Below are 18817 nucleotides of genomic sequence, written 5' to 3' on the forward strand. Positions count from 1 at the left end.
GTGGGGGGAAAAACTCACAGGAGTTATATGTGAGATATGTTTTTTTCATTCTGTCTATCAGCCTTGACACGTTATTAATTGGTACATCTGCTGTCTGCCACAACTTGTCGGCTTTCAACTACAGCAGTAAACAGGCTTTCTAAAACAACAGATAGACAAACAATCTAACTAAAGGATTGATACGTACAGCTACTCATGATATTATAAATCTCTTTTTGTGGCCTTTTTTCTCTTTTTAAAGTGTGTTTCTCATTCATAATCATAGCTGTGCTTTGCACTCAGAAAACTATTTCTGTAGAAGGATTTTAGAAAGCGTAAGTGAAATATGCTTTGCAACCCTCACAAGATGGTCATAGTTATTATTTTGTCAATAATGAAATTAACGTACAGAGATATTGAGAAATGGTCTTAAATTCTGAGAGGCAAGTTGAATTTTCAAACACTTACTGCTACTGAAATTCATGTTGTCTTTGTCTCTCAAGTATCTCTCCTAACGCACTGGTTATAAAACCTAACTGCCTGACATGGAGTTGCACATACTAGAGACCAGGGCCCTGGAAGCTCAGCATTAGTGTGTTGTACATGAGATTATCTGCATCTTTTAAGGAACCTGGTACCAAGGGACTTGCTCAAGGTTATATGAGGGCTGTGACAAAAGTAGGAGCAGTTCCTGAATGTTAATTCAAAGTCTGGTTTCTTGGGTTTTGGATCAGATTATATGGTCAAGAACACCCTGTTACTTCTTTCCCTGTCACTCTCCCTTTTCTTATTACAGATAGGGCTGCTGGTACATTTTCTAGACTCCCAGTTTTCCTCCACCAGCCCCCACCTTCAGCTGTTATAGAAAGTCAAAAGCCAAATTCCTCAGGGACACAGCTTTTCCTCAGCAAGAAGGCAGCACAAAGGGGACTATGGAAGGGTTTGTCTGACAGGAATGGAAAAAAGGACAGAAAACAGACTAGGCCAAAGGAGATACTTGAAGTAGAAATGTGGTGAGATTGAGGATTTAGGAAGTGGAAATGAAATTATGACCAGGATTGACGGGGCCAAGAGACTGGTTAGAGCCAGATGACAAATGGAGGGCAGAGTGAGATGAAGCCTGGGGACACTGGAGAGATGGGGCTGGCTGGTGAACCAGAGTAGCAGTAGAAACCAGAAAGGTAGGGATAAGTGTCTGTCAAGGAACTGGGACCAAGAACTGTCAGGGCATGATCAAATATGGGAACTTGCTAACAAGTCTGGTAAAGGAAGATCTCTACTTAATGAGCTGCACAAGGAGGTAAAGCTAAGCAGGGCAGGAGGAGTGGGGAAAAAGGAGAGATCTGAAGGAAAAGTAAGGAACGGCTAAACCAAGAGACTGTATCTGGGAAAGGGCTGAACCAGACAGATGTTGACAGCTCCACTGGCAGAGCTCTTAGGATGGAGTTGCAGACCTCAGCCTTGCCAATGACCACTAATAGACCAATATAATTTAATTCATGGATTTTCTGGTTTTTTCTTTTTGCTTTTTAGAAAAGGTTGTGGTAGACATAAAAACAAAGGCTAAAAGAGTTAAGACCACAAATGAAGATTTCAGACATTAGGAAATGTCAGTTTTAAGATTTTTTATGTAATCTTTCTTTGTTCCACTCACCTACCCTTACACCTTTGCACTAAGAGCATATTAAATTATATGATCACACAAACTTCAGAACTGGGATGATGTAAACCATGAGGAACTACAAAAGAAAAGATAATTAATTTCCATCCAATGACAAGAAAAGTCTTGAGAGTAGAGGATTTTGATGAGGAAAGCCTCGCTAATCAAATGAATACAGTATTTTTGCCACTTGGAATATCTTTTGTATTTTTTCTGACTTTCAAAATGACATTACTCCTTTTTGTATTGAATACACCTAAACAAATGAGAATTTTTTGTCATCATGCATTAGGAGCACAAAACTATGCAGATGGAAAGTTGTTTTGCAGAATGGGTCTGACCTATAAACATTTGCCTTTCTCTGAAACTGACTACACTAACAAATTATTTGTACACAGCAGTTTTCATTACAGCCTTGAATGATGTCTTTGCAGGTAGTGAACACTGCCATGAGGCTTGAATTATTCCATAAGACCATGCATGTATAAAGAATATTGCAATTATAGTTTATCCCTCCAAAAGCATTTTTATCATGAGTCTACTGGTGAATCACAGTAGCTCTTGGCTGAAGTTAGCACACACTTTGACAGGGAGAATTTGGTGCAAAACCAAGGTAAAAAAAATAAATCTAAATTATAAAAGAAATTAATTTTGGAGAAAGTCCTTATTCACATGGCTATTTAATTATTTCTTATATTTATTTAGTGATATATTTGCTTTTAAAAAAGATCGGAAGTGTGTCTTTTTCTGCTGTCAGGCATACTAGAAAGAAAAAAAATCATAATTAATTATAACGCTGTTTTATTCAGACTGCTTACAATTTCCATATTATCAACAAACATATATTTTCTTCCACTCCAAGCAACAGTCAAAGTATAATAGGGGCCCATTACTACTTCATGTCCAATCTTGATTTATTTTTAAAATGCTTATATATTTAAAGCCAGATTATACAAGCAGAATGGACTATTGTGATAATCTCTTCTTTATAATCTCCTTTAGAAATACACATTACATGACTGCCTTGGATTAATTCTTGTTTAAACCGGACTATATTGCCTAGGAAAGCATCCATTCTTTGTTTACAAATCACTTGCAGACATTAGATCTTATTATACCTCTCAGTAGTAAGAGACACAAAATTCCTGGCCTTTTTTTCTTTCCACCACTCCACCAGATAGATAGTAGTCTGGCATAGGCAGTAGTGCACCAGTATGACCCCTATATTGCCTGTCTCCCCTTTCACAGTGTCCAGATCCTTTATATTTCTAATTCCCTTTGTCCTGTCACAAGGCAGTAGATGATCATCATAACAAAAAATGTCTTCGACCTCTGAATGCAACTCAGAAAAAAACACCATAACCCTGAAACAAGAGTAAAAAATTGCTTATACAGCAAAAGAGAGTCAGACTGTCTGCTGTATGTTTCAGACAGAAAAGAACCTTTCAATTTGAAGTGGACATTCCCACTGAATCTTGTGGATTCCAGTTAAACCAGTGGCTGCCCCATAGGAATATAATTTCCCTTGTAGAGATTTCAATTTATTCATCTATGAGGTGCCTTAGTGCTTTTGGACATGGATGGACACAGCTCAGATTCAGCTCACAATCCATCACATTTCTTCCCAGACAGAAATCCCATTCTGCAATTGTGGGTAATAGTTTGTTCTTAGAAAAATGATCTTACATGTGACTGTACTGAAAATTGTCTGCTTAAACCCAGTTTACCAACAGTTAAAGATACTCCTGTAGCATGAACTTAACCATCCCTGTTAGATGTTCATTACTTCCTCCTTCCAAATGGTTACAAGCTCTATCATGGATGTTTTATTTTCTTGGTTTTCTTCAAAGTCATTGGTAAAAGTTTTAGGTGGTGTTAAGGCCAAGAATCAATACTTTTAGGACCTTTTTGGAAACACACCTGCATAATAACGATCACCCATTCACAGTTATATTTTAGACATGCCAGATAGCTAAGTTTTCATCCTCTTAATATATGGCATTTTTTTATTTTGTAGATTTATTTGTATTAGATGTTTTTTATTTAGCTTTTATATAGTTTTATTTATTTATATATGTGTATTTGAATTTTTATTACAGATCTAATTTGTATTAGATTTTGTATCACTGTAAATACTTAATCAAAGTGCCAGGCAACAGCAAGACAAATGCCTTAGACAAGTCTGCTTCATCAACTCTCTTCACCTTTATCAACCAAATTTCAGTCAAAATCAAGCAACTGTTCCTAACACAAAGCCCTGGTCTCTACCTTATATTCATCAATTATTTATTTCCTGTAAATTCTGACCATATATCATTTTTGTTGATGTCATTAAGGGGGGAAATTTTTTGAGTGGCTTGCACTCAAAAGCATGTGTCTGCCTGTCTACCTGTCTATCGAAATAAAAAGTTTTTTTGTCTAGATGTAAACACTGAAGGAAAACTAATGCTGAGAAAAAACGTCTTTGTGTTCAACTTGAAGCATGAAGCATTGCTCATTAATATTTCCTAAAGGGATTTCTGTAATAATAAAACAGTTGTCCAAATAGTCAAACTTCTCAGTAGTTTCCTGGACATGTAAAACTCCCACATTCTGTTCCCTCAGGAATGTACATTATGGGAAATTCATTCTAGTTGGAAAGTCTATATTTTAATGTTTAGTTGGTAGCAACAAGATAGTTTTTAAAGAGGGGGTTTTTTTTAGACTTTACAGAAAGAGGTAATCATAGTCTGTGTGATGAAATAGAAGAGTACAAGCTTTCCCAATATGCATTGTTGATACCTGAATTACCGCAGCTTCCAGAGCAACTGGCTTAATACACAACACAAATACATTTATCAACTGCATTTATCAACTGATTGCTACCCCACTTGATACTTGACCCTTTGAGAAGGTGCCAGAGAGTCTGACCTTTGCAGCTTTGACTGGTTTGTTTTGGACCTCTTCCTCACAGACTCTCCCAGTGCACAAAGGTCTGTACAAGGCAAAGAGAGTGTCCTGGACATGCAGCCCCAGGAAGGGTAAAACCTGGAGCTTTCTAACAGTCCTTAGCTCTTTCGAGCTTTTTCTTGCAATTTGATCACATTATTCATAATCCATCATTTTCCCCTGGCATAATGGACACAGTCCAACCTGCTGGCTAACTGCTTCACTTCATGGGTAACAACAATACACTCAGGATTGGGATGGAAGATATATTAAGTGGGGAGATATGGAAAAATAGCACAATATAAGAAAGTCTCCTGCTGTAACCATTTGCCCTGTCAGGCTGGCTGTCTCTGCAAGTAAATGCAAAGGGTGATACAAGTGGTCATAGTACAAGCTGCTTACAAAAATGTAGTAAATATGGGCTCTGTCCAAATACGGTGCAAGGCAAGTAATTCAAGCCAGTGGCAGAGACAGCAGAGAGAGCACTGTAATTCAGACCTAAACACTACAATATACCAACATAGCAAGATGACTTGCAGTGAACTGTTATGGAGTCTCCCTAATGACTCTGAGAAACTTCCCTCTTCTCCCCAAAATGAATTTTAAAAATCCTGTTTAATTGTTTAAATGGAATATTGCGATTCGTGAATAAAATAGCAGCTACATCTGAAGGCTGGAAGGGAAAAGAAGTAACGCAAGAGCAAGCAATCTGCCGCTATACCTGAGTGCCCCCAACAGGTCACAGCCCAGATGAAGCAGATGACATGCTAGTGGCAGAAAAAGAAGCTGCTAAGTAATGTATAGCTGCACTTCTCTGCTATATCATCTGCTCTGACAACTTTGCAGAATGTATTGGCCAGTTTCTTGATATTTTGACAGGGGAATGATCAATTTTAACAGATCTCTTCTATCAACTGCTACTGCAACTCATATCACTGCTCACTTTTTCTTTAGAAATGTTGTGGGCGTTTATATCCCTGGAATCTGAACAAACCTGAAGCGGGGGTTGTGGTTCTTTTTCCACATTTCCTTTACAGCTGGGGAAAGCTTATGCAAAGGAATACCCTCTTCTGAAAATCTGCAGATCCCCATGCTCTTCAAAGGTGGTGTGGTCTGGTGCTAGGTTTTGCCATGAGCTGTAACTTCAGGAGATATGGAAATCCAGTATTAAAAGAACACAGTGTGGACAAAAATCATTAAACATTGATTGAGGTTTTAAAGGAGTTTGTGTACAATACATGTGTGTGACAGGGGGTGAGTCTATTTTTATTTTTTTTTGCTTGCAATACTTGCTAGAAGAATTTTGTTTCATGTATATGCTACAGAATATTAATGTAAAGTCAGTCTTTAATTGATGTATATTTACCCATTCAGGCAAAAGTAATGTCATGTGACAATTCTAATTAGTCAGCTGGGTTTAGTGCAGGAAGATGTCAAATATGATCAACAAAATGCTTCTGAGGGATTTGCGGGTCTATATTTTTTGATAACTATACTTGGACAAAAGGTATGTTACCTTGATAATTCACATACAGTTAAAAAAAAAAAAAAGAATAAATTTTTACTGAATATTTTATCCAGTTCGTATTACTAAACCAAAGCTAGTTTGTTACTGTTCTCAAATCTGTATCTTCCTTACAGCTCTGTGCTTTCCCACCCAGTCCCCTGGCTTCAGCTACTACTCAATGTGAGTAGTACTTACACACATCTGTCTCTTTAATTTTTCTGTCTGATACTCGATTTCTGTACATCTCATTTGGCTCACCTTTTGGATTTGTCATCACCATCCCATAACTCTTTCTAAAACTGAGCTGCTGCATTTAATTCCTGATCCTCTTTATACGACCTTGTTTTTATAGCTGTAACTACACAACAGACTTTACAGTCCTACAATTTCATATGACCAGCAATGTACCTCTCTTTTCTTCCTATGTTATATCTGCCTTGAATGTCTCCTAACCACCACCTTCTCTGACTTCAGAGGTAATTGGAATCCATGTAGTTTCCTCAGCTTTATATCTCCTGGATTATCACAGATTTATTCTCTTTGGTTTCTTGTCATGGGCAGGGCATCTCTATTTTCTTACTCCTTTTCTAACTTGTTGCCTGTGCACTAGACAAGTAAAAGTAATTTATCTTTTGTTCAACAGCTGAAATAAAAAAATGGGGAGAAAGGAAGGAGAAAGTACTTGTGATCAAAACGAATTTAAAGGATATTATTTTCCTGTCATAACCAAAAAATATGTCATTTTACATAGGACCCAAATTTCAATTTGTTTACTTGTCTGTAACAACTATCAATGAAAAACTTGAGTGCTTCTTAAAACAGTGGAATTCGCTTCAACCCAGCTTTTACTAAATTCAGAGATAATATTTGAACCCCAGTATTCAGGATCTCAGGTCGTTGTAGAAAATGGGACTTCTTCCATCCTTTGGATGACTTTGATCTGCTTTCATGGAATATGCATGTATTCACTTTTGTGACCTGAGAAGTGGAATCCCCAGAAGCCAGAATCTACTTCAGTGAGAATTAGTTGCACAATTTGCAACAGCATCGACTGAAAAGATTTCCTTGTATCAGTTACAGCCTTGATGGTTGTTACTTGTAGAAGAGAAGGGAATGTAGATTTGAGCTCCACAAGAGTTGGAAGGAAGGAACTGGATGTTTATCATCTCCAGCATTCAGTCTATTCAGACTGATCCCACAAATACTTGCTGGAAGATCACAAAGTTCCAATAGTTTGTAAATAATACTGCCAAGCTATAGACGGTGCTTAGTCCGCTTTCTTCATTGTGTCATATTGCCTCTCATATATTCAGCTTGGTTTCCAATAAAACCTGCTGCAGTGTCCTCTGTTCTCAGCATTCTACATTTTCTATTTTCATCCTCCTCACCTTGTGCTTTCTTTCAGATCATTCTGCAAACTGCAGTCTTTTCTTTCTTTCTTTTCCTCTCTCTACTCCAGTTTAATTTCATCCATTAATTATGCAGCATTGGTCCAGTCTTATCTAAATATTATATTGAGACTGCCTTACCCAATTTTCCATGACTTTCTCAAGTCAGTAAATTCCATGCTCTAGAACAGGGGTCCTCAAACTTTTTAAACAGGGGGCTGGCACGCAGATGAAGTGGCAGGAGGTCATCTGCAGGTGCTTGGTTTCTCCCCAACCCCCGGCCGGGGCAGGGGGGGTCTGTAAATACCGGGGGCTGGATTGAGGACCCTGGGGGGCCATATCCAGCCCGCAGGCCATAGTTTGAGGACCCCTGCTCTAGAAGGTGGTTCTCTTTCTGGTCTCCTTTGAGGTACTCCTGTGGGAACAAGAAGGAGCTGATGATCTGAACTTGGTCTTCTTATCCTACCACTGGCCAGCAGAGGAGCCCAGTAACTCAGGAAAAATAGGGTAAGGGTGCTCCATAGAGAGCACCCTTTTTAATCTATATTTTAGGTAACACTTTTGTAAGTATTTTTACTAGTCCAGTAAGTACTATGAGTTTTGTACTTTAAGCTGCCTAATTACATTATGGAACTAATTTTGGGGGGGTTGTATGTGTATAATACATATAAATAAAGTGCTTAGTCTACATTATGGACTAATAGCCTCCACAATCTAATTTTGAAACACACAGATGGTTATTTGATTTATAGGAGCAGTAAAAACAATCTGACTCCAGAAAGTAGATTTTCTTTCCTCTGAGACCATTACATGCAGTTAAAAGAAACAAGTAATTGAATTACCTTTCAGAGATTAGAAATTTTGGCTTTACATCAGCTGTTAAACTTTTGTCCAAAGTTCCCTGCGAGGCTACTACTGAGCCAATGCTTTTAGGTGTGAGGGGAAAAAGGAAGATAAAGAAAACTGTGCACAAAATGTTTAATTTAATTAATTAAAAGAGCACAAGGCATATGTGCTGTGGCAGGGGGAATTAGAATAGATGATCTTTTAAGGTCCCTTCCATTCAAACCATTCTATGATTCTATGATATTAACGCATAACTTGCAAATTAAGTAACTTGGCAAGGAGTCACTGTGTTCACAGAGTGTATTTTTCAAGAGTTTTGTGCATCCAGGTGTGTTACATTTTGTCTTAGTATCTGAATCTCAATGTATCTAAAGAATTAAATCCATGTTAAACCTCTTTTATTCCTGTGTCAGCCTAATGATTTAATTTATATTGCCCTTGATATACAACACCAAATGATTGAATTTCCACTGGTTGAAACCCCAGTACCATTCTAAGACTCAAGAGAAACTATCTCAATCTGGAAAGTGGGGAGCAGGGAATAAATCATTACAATTATCCAGCCTCTATGTCTATGTCATACTATAATTTATAATAATTTTTAAAAGTAATTTCTAAAGGTTCTGACAAGTCTTTATGAGCAAAGACTGCACAAAAGAACTTCATAATATGATTGAAATATCATAAGTAGAGCTGGCAATTTTTTCCACTCAAAATTTCATTCCATGAAAAGTATAGATTTGGGTTGACTAGGACAATTCACAAATCAAGGGGAAAGTTCACAACAGGATGCAGTTTTCAGAGAAAAAAAGATCAGAGTGCTTTTCTGCCTTTTTCATACACCTGTGGATGTCTCATCAGTAGTGATTCGGAGTAAATCATATTTTTTAAGTTTTGTGGGTTTTTTTCAAATAAGCATTGAAATATATGGTTCTGTGGTGAATCCAGTAACTGTTTACCTATCTGTATTTCTGAGGACCTTATTACAGTAGCATATAAATTCCTGGTATGCCTTGCTCAAAAGCTGCTTTCTAGCAGCAGTAGACGGCAGGTGATTTTTGTGTAATTTTATGCCCCTCATTACCATAGTATTTGAAGTCCTCATGACTATTAATGGTTTTGCCTCTTAACACTATGGTGAAATCGGCAAGTATCATTCTCCCTCTTTACAAACGGAGAACTGATGAGAAGCACAGATTAAGTGACTTACATGAAAACCACAGGAAGGCTGTGCTGCTGCCAGGAATGAAATTAGGTGCCATGAATGCCAGGTCAGTCAAGTTCCCCATATATTAAACTCTGTAAGAGGTTTTTCCTATAAGTAATTGGAGATATTTTCCCCCCTTTTAGGATACAGAACCATTTTACATACAATGAGTGCTTCTCTAAATAGGAGGCACATTGATAATAATTGAGTGATAGATGCTGTGAAATATTTGAATGTATAGAAGAGTTAGAGTCATCTTTTAATGGCAGCTTAAGTTAGTTTTCTCAGCTTCAGCTATAGCACTTCCACAGGGTCATTCATCCTACCTATCTCAGATATCACATGTAAGTCAGGATAAATTCCCTTCTTGGGATCTTGTTTCTTCTCATTCAGTATATTTGGAGCCCATATGACTTGTTTAGGTTAGATGTTTAATTTTTGAAGAGCTAAAATTGCCTGAGGTAGTTCACAGTTTAATCCATTTAGGTGCCTGAACATTCGTTTCAAAAATAGCTTAGGCCAGGAGACATAAGATCATAATTATTGGAACTGAAGCAGCTATTGTGGGAATCATCTGATTTCAGGTGTCAGTACTCTTAACAGAACAGGCACTCCAGGGCTCAGTTCTTCTCACACTGATGTACAAATCTACAAAGGAAAAGAAGAGTTGCATCCTATCTCTCCTGTTACTTATAAAAAGTTGTTAATTATGAAAGGAGTCTAAACAACCAGCGCAACTATAGGCATCATCACTGAGAAAATCCAGAATAAATTACATGAATCCTACTTTAAATCTCCAGTTAAGAATAAGAGGTAAAGTAAACCAGTGGTGGTCATCTGCTGGAATATCCTTAAATATCTCGTCCAGACATGTGATCAAAAATAAATCATGGGCACCAAAGATATTGAAGGGCTTTTGAAAATTGACTTGCCTTAAGTGTGTTGATTGCATCAGTCCTGTGTGATATGTGTGGCTGTGGTATATAAGAGAAAATGCCTCTAATAGATATAATCTGTCACTATATGCAAATAGTTAATTAATAATTCATGGATAAGTGTTTTGGACCTTTACAAGCCTTTTATAAATGCACCGTTAAGGTAAAGTGAGTTGTTTTATTTCAGGCCACTGAATAAAGACTATAAATCCACATATGTTATGTATGTGTGTTATGGCAGCAAACGTATACTTTCTGCTACTACATGGTTTAGTTGGTTGCTGGGTTTCATGTGAGCTAGTATACAGGCACAAGGAAAAAGAAACTGGAAAATAACATATTTTAAATATAACTGGACATTGAAGGTAGAAAACAAGCTGGTAACTAGATGTCAAGATGTGCAAACAGGTTTAGTAGGACCCTTGTCTTCAAATTAATATTTTATTTTTTTTTATTTTGTAGTGTGAAAATCACTGATGAGAGTGCTATACTGATTTGGCATGTCCTTTACTTAAATGTTATATTTGTTGCACAGAATACGATGGCTTAGGCCACCTTGGCAGTAGGTAGACCGGACATTTCCTTTCTGTTACTTTATCTAACAAGACAGATTCATTCCCGTTTTTGTGTATATACATATTAAAAAAAAAAAAAAAAAAAAAAAAAAAAAAAAAAAAAAAAAAAGGCAGAGAAGATGGGAGGAATCTCTCCATGCCCTTTTATGCCAGCTTAATGCCTGGAAAGCATTTCCTTTTTTTTCAGCTGAGAATTTATAATGGAAATGCTGACAGAATCTCAGCTGCAGTGTCACTGGTGTTTGCCTCCACAATGAGAAGCTGCTAACAATCCCACATGCAGCACAATGTTCCCTTTTAATGGGGTAAGACAGTCACCATCCTCACCTGCAGGTCCAGTCTCTGCCCTGAAAAAAATTTAGGTCATCAGAGTTTTGCAGCTGCGGTTACACATATTTCCGTTCAAGGCCAGCAGAATGACTTGGAGCGCTTAGCACGTATTTAGTGCAAAGATCACAAACTTTGCTGAAAATTGGTAGAGTCCAATATTAAATATTTATGCTATTACTCTAGTTTGTAGCGTAATAATAACATAGAAAAACACCAGTTGACTTATTGAGTCCCTACATTCAAGGAGACTGTGCAGACACGTCTTGTGCATTTCTAAAATTAGTATTATTTTCCAGATCCAAGTTCATTAAATCAGTATTTCTGATTGTTGTTCATACGCAGAATGATATTTTGAAGGCTTTCTCTCCTTTTATATTTTGCTTTTCTTTTGGGAGAAAGTTTGTATTTTTTGTTAATTGACAAAGGTCGATACTTTCAGTTTGGTAATATTATATTTTTTTCCGTGACGCAACACTTTTCTGTCTATATATTTTAGTGTTTTAAGTAGTCACATACTATTTTTAAAAAGCCAGTGTAACAAGACATGTTATGGCAACATTTGCAGAAGAATCTTCTTAAACATTCGCAGAAAACATGCAGTGGAGCCCCTTTGTAATTTAAATTTTTCTTTGTATGCTTTGTGCATGAGATTTTGGTCCTAATGCTTCAGCTTTCCTTGTGGGATTTCTTTGGAGAAGGGTACAGATTGAAGAAAGAATTTTTAGTTTGTTACCCCAGAAAAAAGGAACAGGATTTTCATGAGCAGTTATGGGGATAAAAGTTTATGAAGCACTAAATACTGTGGTGAGCGCTGTAACATAAAGCTCTGTTTTGTTACTTTAGTACACCATAAAGTCATTCCTCTCCTGGAGAAAATTCATACTGCTCCCTTTCTCTTTGGCCTTTTGGATTTTCTTGTTTTCTTTGGGGCTGTTAGGACCAAATGCTTTCATTTATTTCACTCTACAGTAGACCAGATTTATAGGCGAATCTGAAGCTTGGTTTACAATGGTTATATAGCCACTAGTGTGGAACTGCACCAACGCAGAACCCTGGAGTGGATGTGATTTACATGTATGCAGCATGATTTGTACTTGTTCAGCTTATCTCCGGCTGAAAGCAGGGCAGGCCAGGGAAACTTATTGCAATGGCATCAGTCGTTTTAGAGTGGACATTTTTGTCAGTGAGGATACGCTGAGCATGTTATTTAATATTGCTGTGTGTCAATGTCTCTATCATTAAAATGGAGGCATTTCCATAGCCTTTTAGGCTGTCAGGGTGGAACCAGATAAAAACTGCAAAAGCTAACATTTCCTGGGAGACCCTGAAAAAAACTACACCTAACACTGAAATAAGTGTATATCAGGGAATGATTTTTCCAATCAGTTTCATGAAATTTATTTTGAAAATAAAGCTGGCTAGGCAAGTTTTACAACCCTTTAGCTCTCAAACATTATACTGTACTTCTAGCTATAGATCCTTTGAGGGTTTTTGTGGGTTTCTTTTCAATCTGTATAAAGCATTTATCAGAATGTGTTGTTGGACTATATTTATGATGTTTACAATAATTATTTTATAGCAATATAACAGTTCTTGAGGTTACTCATACAAGCAGCCTGCTGTTTTCTTGATTTTGATATCCCATACAATTTTCTAGTGATGAAAGTGATAGCTGTGAGTCAGGAAACAATGCATATGATGCAAGCTGGAGCAGAGTGATACCCCATTTAATGACACCGCGAAGTTTTAGATTTTGACCAATAACCTGAAGTTAGCATGTGAGACGTTGGGACAGTTGACTTGATTATGTGGGATAGATTCAAGGTCAAAGATCATGGGTTGGGTATTTTTGGTGAGCTGTTAGAAGTTTAACACCAATTTTTTTTATTGTAGTACAACCGCTACCAGCGCTATGGGGCTGAGGAATGTGTGCTGCAGATGGGAGGAGTGCTGTGTCCAACTCCTGGCTGTGGAGCAGGCTTACTTCCTGAACCAGGAGTAAGGAAAATTGTATGTGAACCGGGCAACGGAATAGGCTGTGGGGTAAGAACATACATTTTCCTACTAGCAGTGTGTGAAACAATTGCTATTGTGTGATATTAGAATAAGGGGGGAAATGTTTTTTTTTGCCTTTTCCATCAGTGACTCTAATTGCCCTTCATACCAGAGTGGGATACTGTAGCTCAATAAACAATTTAAATACAGCACTATGGCTTAGGAATGATGACTTCATGGTGTAGACTGTGTCCATTCCAGAATTCTTTGTTGTATTTGGTTTAAGTCACTGAGTAGTTACAACTGAACTGTGGAAATGACAATCCAAATGCACTTTTACTTTCTTCTCCTAGCACTCAGGAAAAATGAACAGGATCTTGAGCAAAGCAGTCATTGTTATATTAACACTAACTTTCTTTATAAGTTGTATGAAGAGGAGAGAGATGGAGAGAATGCCCAGTCTGTGATACTTCAGTGACATTGCTTATGCATGTTGATACATTATGAAAAGAAATATAAAAATATTTTTGTTTTCTGATGAAAATTTCTTTTAATTAGAGAGAATGCACAATTAATGAAGGATTTCAGGAAAACAAAAACAGGTAACACTTGAAAATGTTTTTGCTAAAACATCAGATCATATGGATCAGTGAATTTTTTGGCAGTAGGAAAAATACGTACTTTACAAGAATAAAGCTTTGAGGGAAATAGAAATATGTAGACAGAAATCTATACATAAAAGAATATATTAAATGTTACATCAGAGTGACTAAATGATGTTTCAACTAAGTGACTCTTTCCATGGTTTGTATTATTACTGAATTCCATGCAGTCTATGGGGGAAGAGAAAATATCTATATTTATAAAATATTATCATGCTCTTGCTGTTGTCTTTCTTGTGTAAAATGCACTTTTTATTGCAGTCTTGATATTGCCCAGACTGATAGCATGGAAGAATAATAGTTTGCCGAACTAGGAAGTCGCAGTAACTTTTCTTCTATGAGTAGGTTAGCATCTGTCGACCTTGGTAAAACTTCCTATCTGTCCATGCAGTGGTGCATGTAAAACAGAGTACTCCCCAGACTCACTGAGCAGACATAGGGCTATAAAATAAAGCAGGAGGTGAGAAAGTAATAAGAAACAAGACTGAGTAAACAAAAAGAAATGCCTCTAGATTAACTATTAGGGATTGGTTAAAAAAGATAAAATCACAAATAATTTTTACTCTGCTTTCTGCCTTGGAGTGATGAAAATCAAACTGTGTTTTGCTGCTTCATTCATCATTCTGAATCTGCAAATGCCCTGTAAATAAAGTGTACACAGCATAAAGGATTGATGTATTGCCTGGTTTAGCAAACTGCTCTGTTTCCTTTTATGGACTCTGTGCTGTGCTTGCTAGTGACCCGATCTGCAGCCTTGAGTTTAACCTCACCGTTTGTTCTGAATTATGTGACATCTTGAACATTAGGGGCTACAATTCACTGAGGCTGAAATGAGAAGCAAGAGGCTGGTCTGTAAGCCAAATTTTGCTAACATTAAGACCCTTCCTCAGAATCTCTAATGAATCAGAGTGAAAATACATGTCTGAATTTCTTTGCAATATGACAAATGATAATCTCAAGGAAAATTTGTCACAGAAGATCTCCTCTGGTGAGGGTCCTAGCACTGAAGGCAGCTGCCAGTGAGAAAGCTGTCTGAAGGTAAGGATCCAGCTGCAAGGACACCAAGACAGTTAGGAAGGCTGTTTATTTCTGCTCTGTTTTCTGTAGTCACTTGGAGTGTTTTCTATTCAGAAAGTTAAACTATGGTGGGTTTTTTCCCAGACAAAACCTGGTCTTTTTTAGTGTGAAAGCCTTCCACTCTTCTTTATGGAATCCAGAAAAACTGACTTCAGGGCTCTAAGTTCCCTCACGGGTGTATACAATGATTCACGAGCTCAAAGAAAGGCCCAAGATGAAGAATGTCCCTTTTGTCCATTCAAATGAAAGTAGTGAAAGATGCCTTGCAATACTTACCTCTACAGCTTAAGTTAGAGACATGTTCCTTGCTGAAGCTGGAAAGCAAATAAATAAGGCTGGCAATGTGAATCTGAAGATTCTCTATGAATATCTGTATCATCCTTTAAGCTGTACTTTAGATATGTAGATTTTCTTTGGGGCATCTGAATCTCTGTCTTCAGGTAGAGTTCAGAGTTGATAACATATTGCTAACAGCAGAAGTTACATCTAACATCAGTGACTTGTTATTCACCCCAAAGCCTTGTATAGTTGCCTGCTGCACAGAACAAACTGATTTTTCAGGTCTAAATTGCAGTATAAGGGTGGCTAACTGTCAAGTAGATGAAGATTTTGATTAACTGATGAGATAGATCAAGGGAGAAAGGAGGGACAGGTTTTCAAGAGAAAGTCGACAGTAAATGAAAAGGGTTTTCAGCAGCCATTTTAGAAAAGCAGAGGCAGAAGAAACCGCATAGTGAATAGACTGGCAACCGGGAATTGAAAGACAGTAAATACTCCATTATTCAGAGAGAAAACTGTGTGAGGCAGTCCCAAACATGTAAGGACTCCAACCAAATCTCAAAAAACTTTGAAAAATGAACAACTGAGCCAGGCTAGGACACAGACATTTTGCCTTCCTCAGTTTCCTTCTCTGGCACACGAAATGAGGAAATAGAATCTCTTTCTGCGAAGTCATTGCTGTTGGTCAAAGCTAAAAATGTGAGTTTCTGAGAGAAACTTGTAATTTGCTGAAAGGGCCTTTGGGAAAAGTAAAGATGTTGGATTTTGCTTTGTCTCAGGATATTTAGAAACAGCAGTATGTGGGGCACAGAAACAGCCTGGTAAATATCTAGACATAACTGTATCAAAAATGATGAGAGAGGTTTAAATTTAAGCATGTTCCTATGTATGCTCTGCAGTCAGGCACTGCTATCTGTTCAAGCTTCCAGGCAAAGAAATAGAACAAGGGAGATCTATTTTGACTTGAAAACTAGCATGAAGATATCTTTTTAATGATTATGAATAGTCCTTACCCAAACCCATGTTGTGGTACCACCATGGTACCACTGACTGACCTCACTCTTGCCTAATCTTTCGTATTTTTTTATCATTAGCCATAAACATATTAATTGATTTACCAAGATATTACCATTACACACTGTTTTGTACCCTCATTGGTATTGCATCAGACCTATGTTATTAACTTTTATTGCTCAGATATAAAATTTTGACAAATTTAATACAAGAAAACAGCAACAGACAATAGAAGACAGTACATATTGTACCAGCTGGCCCTGGTGCAGGAAAAGCTGTGGTAAAAAAGGCATACAAAAGCTCTATGAATAAAACATTCTTGTCTTGTTTTATGTTATACTGGCATATTAGTTCCTACATATTAAGGAAAAGTTTGTAGTTTAGAGCACGTTAGAATGGAACTTCACAAGGAAATATCCTACTCGTTTATTAAAAAATATGCCTTGGTTTCTACACATACAGCTCATGTGTCTTGCAAAACATCCCCTGTCAATATTGTTCAGTGGGATGATAACTGGCTAATGTGTGACTGCATCTCATCCCTTGCTGCAAAATAGTATAAACATTTTGCAGCATACAATATCAGTTGACTTATCCCTTGCAATGGGGTGAGATGGGACATCAAGGATAGTGGAGATACAGCCTCTGTCTGTCTTTTCCCCTTGAGTTTACTCATTCCTAGCATAGCCTATATAAGCAAGAAGAAGAATGTATTTCCAGAGATCCCCTGTTATTTAATAATCCCTTGCTAGAAGACGTGACTCTCGAAGGTTCATGGAGGTCCTGAGACCACTCTAAACTATCCTAAAGTCTGGGCAACAATTTAAGTGGTCTTAGGAAGAAGCTGTCATAATTGATGGTTTTTGGCTCTTCATTTGGATCCCCTAATGTCAAACTCCAGTCCATGAATATTCAACCTTAGTGTATTAAATGTGCAGTGATAAAGGAAGTGTTATAGCCTTGCAAAGGGAGCACAAAATTTGGGGTTATTTCACCTCTTCTGCACCATATTTACTGTTCTGTAAGCAAAATGCCATTGGAGAACATCAAGAGTTCACAAAAAATGTGTTCCCTTCTAGGACAGGTGTAATTTTAAGACTGCAAACTGCAAGAGGTCCCTGAAAAATCAATAGATATAAATACCATGTCTTCCTTATAAATAGAATTCCTAGTCCATTGTATTACATAGAACAAAATCCCTAAGGCAATTTCATTCTTCCCAGCAATTTTTTCCTATTGATTTCTTCTTGCATTCTTCTTTCATGGCTAAGGAAGCACATGTCAAAAGCAATTGCAGCGTATCTGTAGAATTAATAAATGTCTGCCTTTTCAGAAAACTTAATAGAATAGAGGACACAAAAATAGTTACATGAGAAGCGCAATACACATTCTTGTTGTTTGCAAAGATCTTTTTTGTGATTCATTGTCTCCTGTTCATGCACTTGCTGGCATGCATGTTTCATCTTTAGTGATGTCTTTGCAAGCACAATAATAAGCATGTAGGCAAACTGTCAGCAATTGGGAAATATATTTTGTTTTCAGGACACAAATCTGAATTCCAAGCAACAAGTACCTATTCACTTAATTTTGATAACTCAGATGATGATTTTGTCAGTTGTGTGTGTTCTCCTAAACTTTTGGAGTGGGTTTGTTTATTTTAGGTTTTATATCTCAGTTCGTGTGCTATGGGAGTGCACTTATACTCCCTCTGGTAACTGAACTAGCTTGCTAGGACTGTTTCAGAACTATTTCATATTATATGAAAGTTCATAATAGTTTGTAAGAACACCCCAGTCTGGAAGTGAAAAGCAGTTTCCACATCTGGCAGTTTTAAGTCTTTTATTGTAAAGTTCAGCTCTAATGCAATGTATTATCATGATCAGCATGTACTTTCTTTTTGCGATTTCTATCCCTCTTGTGTCTGGTTTTGGCACATTATTCCATATATATACTGCCTGATCAAAATGTTTGAATGCCTGGCTAACCTGAAAGACTTTATTTGCAGAGATGTAGGTATAAATGTTTGGTTCAAGACATGTGCTTTGCTTTTTCATTAGCAGTACCAGGAAAATCTTGCATGTATGCAAAGAGAAAATAGACATTTTAAAAAATACTTCAAGATATAAAGATAGTAAAGGTGCGTAGTGGTAATTTAAGACAATCTTTGAAGATACTTGCACTGGAAAAAATCCTTTTAATTTTATAATCAGATGAATAAAAGGTCATGGGTAAAGATGGGCTGTTTGCACAATGATCTGAATTTCTGTCTCGGGTGGGAATGGAAGTTGAAGCAGGAGCAGAAATAAGAGACTCCACGTTTTTGAAAAACAGAGCAGTAATTCAGAAAAGAAAAGACCTTGAGACCTTTATGTCATTTGCAAAACACTAAAATGGAAATAGGAGATAGCTGCTGTCTAGTACCCATAGTAAAATTG

The 18817-nt window shown here is 37.2% G+C and overlaps 1 protein-coding gene across 1 annotated transcript in view; it reads left to right on the forward strand.

Annotated features, from left to right (window-relative positions):
• PRKN (parkin RBR E3 ubiquitin protein ligase) overlaps positions 1–18817 on the forward strand; it is a 767906-nt gene that overhangs the window by 637118 nt on the left and 111971 nt on the right. Inside the window, exon 9 of the mRNA XM_056343712.1 lies at positions 13249–13398. Coding sequence (XP_056199687.1) covers positions 13249–13398 — 150 coding nt within the window. The remainder of the gene's footprint in view (positions 1–13248; positions 13399–18817) is intronic.

This window comes from Falco biarmicus, chromosome 6 (assembly GCF_023638135.1).
Source record: "Falco biarmicus isolate bFalBia1 chromosome 6, bFalBia1.pri, whole genome shotgun sequence".
Lineage (NCBI taxonomy): Eukaryota > Metazoa > Chordata > Aves > Falconiformes > Falconidae > Falco > Falco biarmicus.